We start from the raw sequence: 8,311 nt of genomic DNA, 5'->3' as shown, positions 1-8,311 counted from the left end.
TGGCACCGGCAGCGGTGACGAGCGCCTGAACAAGGACTTTGAGAGCGAGGAGTGCGTGCTGGACTGGGTGGCCGGGCTGGAGATGCCTCCTGTTGCCCGCAAGGTCGCAGCGGCGGCGTCGGCAGCAGCAGCAGCGCGTGCACCGGGCGTGTCGACCAAGGCGACGGATCTTGGCGGTGTCGGTGCAAACGGTGACGACTCGGCCGTGGCCAACCTCGTCAACGCGCCCCGCACGCGCAAGCCAAAGTCGCTGCTGCTCATCAACGGGCAGAGCATGGAGCAGCAAATCGACTCCATGTTCGAGCAGCTGTTGCGGGACGAGGACGAAGGTGAACGCGGCGATGATCGCAGCAAGTCCCTTGCATCGCGCATTCAGGGCTCGGGCGCAGGTTTCCCACCACCACCACCACCTCCGCCGCCGCCACCAGGGTTTGCCGCGCCACCACCACCGGCGCCGCTTGGCAGCGCACCACCGCCACCGCCCCCGCCCCCGCCCCCGCCACCAGCATTTGGCGGGCCATCCACTGCACCAAACACAGCAGCACCTCCACCGCCGCCTCCACCGCCCCCAGCAGGCCCAGTCACGACATCCGCGACCACAGCTGCGCCACCACCACCGCCACCACCGCCACCGCCGCCACCTGGACCACAAGCAGCAAGCGGGGCGACAACGTCGACAACGAACGATGCGGGCATGCACGCGCTCAAGCAGCAGATTGCAAAGAACAAAGGTGTGCGCTTGTGTGTTTCTGTGGTGTGTGTGCGTGTGTGCGTGCGTGTGTGTGTGTGTGTGTGTGTGTGTGTGTGTGTTTGTCCATCTGTCTGTTTGCGTGATAGTAACGTGTTGCAATCAGTCTGACCGTGTGATCGTCTTTGTAATTCACGCCCCATGATCAACATCGCACTGTCCATGACTCACGCCATCCAACCCAACCCAATATTCCTTCATGTCACACGGCATCTGCAGCGAGACGCAAGTCAAGCCTGGCAAACATTTCAGCGCCGCCGCCGCCACCGTCGCCGCCCGTGACGGGGCCTCGGCAGCAGAAAAAAGCAGGGCGAAGGCCAGCACCGCCACCACCTGCAGGCCCACCCATGCCACCAGCACCACCGCCACCGCCGCCCCCACCACCAGCGGAGTCTGACGCAGCTTCGGCAACAGGCAGCGCATCACCGCGGTCAACACGTGCCGCCGCCGCTGCTGCACCACTTGTCACCACCACCTCGCCCACGACGCCACGGTCGCGCCTGCAAGGTACCGGGTCGACATCAACCCTCGCGTCGGCGTCGCCCAAGAACATGCGGCGTACGGCAAAGCAACGCCGCGGCAGCGGTGACAACGGGGGCGCTGGCGCCTCTGGCAGCAAGACGCGCGATGTGGTGCAGCTGGCACTTGACACGAGCGCGGGGGTGCTGTACGACCCAGCAAGCGCGCCATGGACGCTGATGCTGCGCAAGGAGGTGCTGCTGCCTGGCGACGCGCTGGCAGACCACCCGCTGTCGCAGAACCTGGTGTTCTACCAAGTGGTGCACGACATTGAGAGCGGGCACGCGCGGATCCCCAAGGGAGCGCTGAACGCCGCACGCGAAATGCTGAGCAAGAAGGGCATCACGGGCACAAGCGCCATCAGCGCGGCGGAGGAGGATAAGCAGGAGGTGGTCGCCCTGGCCAAAGGATGGCCGGCGTACTTTGCACGCAACTACGAGGTGCAACTTGAGGCGCAGGAGCCTGACGACAAGTACGTGCTTGCTGTCGGGCACAACGGCGTGACGCTGGTGAAGGAGCACAGACGCATGGTGCAGCAGACGGGCCACTGGGTGACGGACACGGAGAACAAGGAGAACGTGAGCTACGGCAACGTGACTGTGGACGACTGGCGGGTGACGCCGACACAGCTGGTTGCGTCGCTGTCCTCTGTGCGCTACACGTTCACCACCCGCAGCGGCGCCACGATCAAGCAGCTTGTGGAGGCGTTCATCATCGACTCTGGCAAGGACGCCAAGTACGCTGTGGCCATGAAGCCGTACCAGACACGCGATGCGACACTGCTGAGCTTCCCGCGCGACGCCGTTGTCACGCTGGCGCCACGGACGGGCCTGGACCCCGGCTGGCTGTACGGCACGTTTGGCGGGCGCACGGGCGCGTTCCCGCAGAACTACGTTGCGCCGATTGTGGGCGAGCCGACGCAGACGACGATTGAGGCGGCGAAGCGCGCGTTCCAGCTGCGGCAGGGCAGCCGCGCCAACCTCAGCTCAACGCGGCTGCGCTTGTCCAAGCGTGCTGGCTCGAGCAAGGCGCTCACCTCGGCGGGGATGGGCCACGCGCCGGGCAACACGGTGCGCACGCGCGGGGCGGTGCTGGATGACGACGAGCTGCTGTCTGAGCAGCGGTACTCGCTGCTCCAGTTTGCGAAGGAGCATTTCCGCATGGGCCACGACCTGTACGAGATGCAGCGCACAGCGGCCGGGTCTGTGCGCGGGACCGTCAAGCGGGTGGACGACAAGAAGAAGAAGAAGAAGCAGAAGGACAAGGACGGCGGGCTGTCGTGGTCGTGGTCTGAGCTTGCGTCGCTGGTCAAGTTCACCAAGTCGCCCATCCAGGCGTCGCTGCTGAAGCTTGATGACACGGAGAGCTTCCTGAACAAGCTTGCGCTGGACAGCTTCCTCAACATCATGCGCTTTATGGGCGACTACATGGCCAAGGGCAAGACGGAGATGGACGTGATTGAGTTTCTGCTCAAGGTGGCGCAGCAGCACCCGCAGCTGCGTGATGAGATCTACTGCCAGCTGCTGAAGCAGGTGACCAACAACAAGAGCGAGCGCCAGGAGAGCTGTGCGCGCGGGTGGCGGCTGCTCATTGTGCTGACAAGCTACTCCAAGCCCTCGGCGGAGTTTGAGCCGTACCTGCGCAGCTACCTGCAGGCCATTGCCTACAACACGCAGCGCGAGTTCCGTGACGAGGCGTCCATCTGCTTGCAGAACCTCAAGGCGACGCTGCGGTGCGGGGGGCGGCGCAAGCTGCCCAACCGGTTGGAGGTGATGGCGCTGATCCAGGGCAAGTTCAAGAAGATCCAGAAGCTGTACCTGCCTGGCAAGCGCACGAAGAGCATCAAGGTGCACGCGTCGACGGTGGTGAAGGACGTGCTGAAGGAAATGTGCCAGAAGATGGGCACCCCGCACCACGAGGAGTTTGGGCTGTACATCCAGACCAACCCGAACAGGGACGGCGTGCTGCTGAACGAAGACGACTACATCCTGGACATCACCACCATCTTTGAGGAGAAGAGCCTGCCCTTCCGACTGTACCTGAAGAAGCGGCTGTGGTATCACCCGATGCCGCTGACCAACGTCACCTACACCAACATGGTGTTTGCGCAGGTGCTGGAGGACTTTGTGCGCGGGCACCTGCTTGTAGTGTCTGAGCTGTCGCCGGCGACGCTGCACTCTGTGCTGCCGAAGCTGGTTGCGCTGCGGCACTTTGCGGTTGACCCAGACCGCTCGCTGGACCGCCTGCTGTCGACGTACGACCGCTTTGCACCACAGCAGGTGGCGCAGGCGCTGACGCAAGAGGAGTGGAGCTCGGCGCTGACGTCGGCGCACCGCGACTACGAGAAGGTCTCGCCGCACGAGGCCGAGCGCGCGTTTGTTGAGCTTGCGCAGGAGAGCTTTGACCTGTTTGGCTCGCGGTTCTTCTACCTGGACAAGGTGAGCGATCCGCGCATCAAGGGGGCGGCGCGCCTGGCCATCAACAAGAGCGGCATCCGCTTCCTGGACGTGGAGACGAACGAGACGATTCTGGCATACAACTTCAACGAGATTGTGTCCACGCGCAAGCTGGGCTCCAAGGAGACGCGCAAGCACTTCCTGGACTTTAAGCTGGGCAACCTGATGGTGCAGCGTGTGACGCGCTGCGAGACGCGCCAGGGCATTGAGATTCAGTCTGTCATCTCCACATACATCAGCCTCGCCGTTGACCAGCAGCGCGCAAAGGCCTTGCAGAAAACGTAGTCGTGCGGTTTGGGGGTGGGTGGGGTGGGGCTGTATTTGAGAGAGAGAGAGAGAGTGTGTGTGTGTGTGTGTGTGTGTGTGCGTGCGTGCGTGCGTGCGCATATGTGTGTGTCTGTGTGTGTGTTGGCAATTGCTGTTATCTCTGCGTGCGTTTGCGTTTGGCGTGCGAAGCCCTTTTGCCTGCTGTTTGATTTCTGATTCGCACCTTGTAATCTTTCTTCTGTTGCCTGCTGTTTCGTTTTGCATAGAAGCAAACAAGCAACCATACATAAGTTTGGCACCATTGACTGCTGGGTGGGTGGAAATGATGTGAACTTGAAAAAAAAAAGATTGTTTGTGCTTTCCTTTCCATATAATGTGTTTGCCTTGCCATCAAACCATTGCACTGCGCAAACAGAAAGATCAGCAAAGACGTCAATCAAGCAATAAGCAAGATGAAGACGCTACGCTTTGACGCATGACTCCAACCAGTGAGCGAGCAGGGCCTGCAAGCTTCTGCCCAACGAAACTGGACGACCCGAATGCTTGCAGGCAAAGCAAAGCAACACGCGTCGTGCCATTCGTGCCATGACGCCATGCACGGTCATGTCATGCCGTGTGGAAATGACGAGACACTAAATTTTGCGTTCGGGGCAACGACTGTTTTCCCTTCTGAGGACGGAGAAGAACGCAACGAACCACCCAAGATGAAGACACTCACTTGCTCTTGCTTGGCGACGCGGACGAAACATCACCATTCCTCGTTGCTTCATGCCTTGCCCGCTTGCTTGCTTGTTAGGTTGCTGCAGCTTGCTTTCCCTCAGTTGGCCCTTCATCTCCCCCCACGACATCGTTGAGCTTGGACCTGTTCCCCCGACCACCCAGACTTCATTTTCCTCATGTCTTCTTCCTCTGCGTCATCGGAAAGGAAACCCCTCATCATGAGCAGCGCACACCAAGCCTCGTACACTGTCCCAGAGGCCGAAAAGGCCTTGGCCCCGACCACCCCGCCCACCATGAGCGCACAGGGCGAGGTTGAGGAGGTCCCAGGCACAAGCCGCGCAACCATGTCAAAGAAAACCATCTGGCAAGGTGTGTGTTGTGTGTGTTGTGTGTGTGTGTTGTGTGTGAGTGTGCGTGTGTGTGTGTGCGTGCGTGTTGCATCCTCAGTGTCTCTCGGCTTCAGCTCTGCGCGTGTGTGCAAGGCTGTACGTGGCTGTGAGCTTGTGCATCCTACCCCCGGCCAACACACACACACACATACACCTTGAGACGGCCGCCAACTGCCACGCTCAGCTGCCACGTTCACACTCTTCTCACCTTTTGTCACCTGTCTCATGCGTCCTACCGCCTCAAACAAACCACCACATCAGGCGTCCTGACCGCCATCTTGATGGGCTTTGGCTTTGGATATGTGTTTGAGAAGTCACGGGTGTTCGAGCCCGTGAACATTCGTCGCCAGTTCCTCTTTGAGGTGAGCAGCATCATTCCAAGCATGGTGATGATGGTAACTGAGGCATCCCCGCCATGCGTGTGTGTGTGTGTGTGTGTGCATCAACCGCACTTTCACCTTGGAGTGCCCCTTTGCCCACCTCAACTCATCACTGACACCCTGTTTCCATTCTCCCCATCTGCTCCCACCTGCAGCGCTGGCTGATGCTGAAGATGTTCCTGGCTGCCATGGCCGCCAGCGCATCCATGCTTCTGCTCGCATACAAGTTCCACAAGAGCACCTTTGACCACATTCGGTAAGACTGTCAAGCCATCTCAGCTAACGGCGTGGCCCCTCCACCACTGACGTTGACGTTGGCTACCCTTACAAGACTCCCGCCTGCCTTTCATGTTCTCCTCTTACGCTGACTGCTTCCCTTGCTTTCTTTGCTGTTACAGAGACATGTTCCACGGTTGCTACCAGCGTGGCATCATCACTGCTGTCGCCCTCGGCGGTTTCATGCTGTGAGTACACACACATACACACACACACTCTCTCTCTCTGTCTCTCTCTCTCTGTGTCTGTCTCTCTCTCTGTCTCTCTCTCTCTCTCTGTGTTCGTGCATGTGTTTTGACGCCTTGTTTTGTTCAACTATCTTCCCTGCTTGAGCCTCTGTTCCCTCTTCCATCATCTTTACCATCCCGCCATCCACCACAACCCCCACTTTCAGCACGCGAACACTCACCACAAGTTCTCTCTCTCCCTGCAACCACTGTCACCATCGTCAACAGCGGTGCCGGCATGGCCATTGGCGGTGCTTGCCCAGGCATGGTTGCTGCACAGCTTGGTGCTGGTGTCCCGACCGCGTACGCCACGTTCATCGGCGCCTTTGCCGGTGAGTGATGCTTGGGATTTGCGTTGGACGTCGTGTGGCAGCATGCTCAAGTGGCGTGAACAACAGCGGACTGCTACCCTGTCTCGCACGCTTATCTGCCTTCAGCACACACCCTCACACACTCACACACACACATACTGATACGCATACACACACATACTGATACGCATACACACTCTTTCTCTCGCACACACACACACACACTTTCCACGAGCAGGCGCGCTTGCGTATGGATTTCTGGAGCCCGTCATGACAAAGTGGATTGACATTGGCCCCAAGTTCAAGGCGTTCCACCTGGACGAGGTGTCCCCCATCCCATATTGGGTGCTGGCTGTGGGCCAGGTCGCCATGTCTGTCGCCGTCATCATCGTACTCGAGGTGCTGGAGCCATGGGAGGACGAAACAGGATTCCCCAACGAGAAGAAGTAAGTCATGCTCATGCTCATGCTCATGCTCATGCGGTCACGCGTGATGTTGAGTGAGGGGCGCGAACGGCTACGATGTCACGACAGGTGATGCGTCGCCTGTGTTGCACGCACACACATACACACATACGAACAAACAAAGCAGCAAACATACACACACATGCATACACACATGCATACACACATGCATACGCACACACACATGCACCGTCCATTTCCTCACCCCATCCCACCCGCCGTCACCACGCGTGTTCAGGTGCTACGTGTTTGCGTGCAAGAGCTGGCCGCCGTGGGCGAGCGGCATCATTGTCGGTCTTCTTCAGGGTCCCGCCATCCACGTCATTCGCGACACACTCGGGTCGTCCACTGCTTACGGCGCCGTCTGCTCCCTCACAACACACGCCCTCCCAGACGAGCACAGGTGCGGCATCGTGTGTGTGTGTGTGTGTCTATGTGTGTGCGTGTCTGCCTGCTTACTTGCCTGCCTATCAGCCTATTTGCCTGCCTATCAGCCTATTTGCCTGCCTACTTGCCTGCCTTACCTGCCCGCCTACTTGTCTGTCTGTCTGTTACTCGCAACTCGCCTGCGTCTTTCCTCACTCACCAACCTTCTCCTCCCCCCCCCGCCCCAATCACCATTCTTTCCCTTCATGTTGCGACAGGGAGAAGCACTTTTCGCGCTTTGCCAGCATGCGCATTGGCTGGGGCAACTGGTGGCAAGTCATCTACCTCGCCGCCGCCATCATTGGTGCCCTCGTCTCTGCCGTCAGCTCGGGCGTGCTTGGTGATGTGCACGGCATCCATCCTGCCGCAGGCTTTATCGGCGGCTTCCTCATGCTGTTTGGCTCCCGTCTTGCTGGCGGCTGCACCTCTGGACACGGCATCTCAGGTGTGTGCATGTGTGTCTGTGCCTGTGTTTGAGTGCATGTGTGCATATGTTCGCCCACACACTTTACAATTGCATGAGTGTCGCTTGTCCAGCAACTTGCTTACTGACACACGCACCATCATTCCCTCACCCTCCATTTCCACCGCTTCGCTCTTGCCATGTGTGCGTCTTTCTTCAGGCTTCACCCTCGGCAATCTTGCGTCATTCGTTGCCGTCCCCTTTATGTTTGCCGGTGGCATCGCTGCAGCGTTCATCTTCCAGGCCGCAGACCCACAATACCCGCTCTAGGCCCTTGACATTACGATGACAGTGGTGGTGGTGGTGGTGATGGTGATGGCGGTGGTGGTGTACACATGCTGGACGTGAATGAGCTGTCGCTTTGTGGAGTTGTGACTTCTTGCTTGCTTGCATGCAGTCTTTGACACTCCATGCGTGTTTGTGGAAGGGAGCTTGGGGAGGTGTGAGGAAAAGAGGTGCAATGAGGTGTGAACGAACGAACATGGTGACTGGGGTGTGACGCTTTATTGTCATCAAAGATTTAAAGAGCAGAATGATTCAAATAAGAAGGGAATGAAATGAACAAAGACACAGTGTAACACAAGTAACGATGTGCTTATATGTATGTGTCTGAGCGTAGCTGGGGTCCTGCCACCGTCTCTGGCTGTTTGTGCGTGTGACTGCAC

At 58.9% G+C, this 8,311-nt stretch overlaps 2 protein-coding genes across 2 annotated transcripts in view; both read left to right on the top strand.

The window, feature by feature from the left end:
* Nucleotides 1-4,055, top strand: part of PTSG_06636 (uncharacterized protein) — a 12,930-nt gene extending 8,875 nt beyond the window's left edge. The window contains exons 24-25 of the mRNA XM_004991967.1: nt 1-731; nt 968-4,055. The exon at nt 1-731 is cut by the window's left edge and continues 563 nt beyond it. Coding sequence (XP_004992024.1) covers nt 1-731; nt 968-4,008 — 3,772 coding nt within the window. The 3' untranslated portion in view covers nt 4,009-4,055. The remainder of the gene's footprint in view (nt 732-967) is intronic.
* Nucleotides 4,056-4,641: 586 nt separating this feature from the next.
* PTSG_06635 (uncharacterized protein) lies at nt 4,642-8,219 on the top strand. Its single transcript, XM_004991966.1, has 9 exons — nt 4,642-5,079; nt 5,361-5,461; nt 5,635-5,735; nt 5,878-5,943; nt 6,211-6,314; nt 6,532-6,739; nt 6,996-7,160; nt 7,402-7,628; nt 7,807-8,219. The coding sequence occupies exons 1-9, from the start codon at nt 4,887-4,889 to the stop codon at nt 7,914-7,916; spliced, it is 1,275 nt and encodes a 424-aa protein (XP_004992023.1). The 5' UTR covers nt 4,642-4,886; the 3' UTR covers nt 7,917-8,219.
* The last annotated feature ends 92 nt before the right edge of the window (nt 8,220-8,311 follow it).

Source organism: Salpingoeca rosetta, assembly GCF_000188695.1.
Source record: "Salpingoeca rosetta unplaced genomic scaffold supercont1.18, whole genome shotgun sequence".
In the NCBI taxonomy this organism is placed as follows: Eukaryota; class Choanoflagellata; order Craspedida; family Salpingoecidae; genus Salpingoeca; species Salpingoeca rosetta.
Note: the sequence above shows the minus strand (reverse complement) of the source record. Positions and strands in the feature narration are given on the sequence as shown.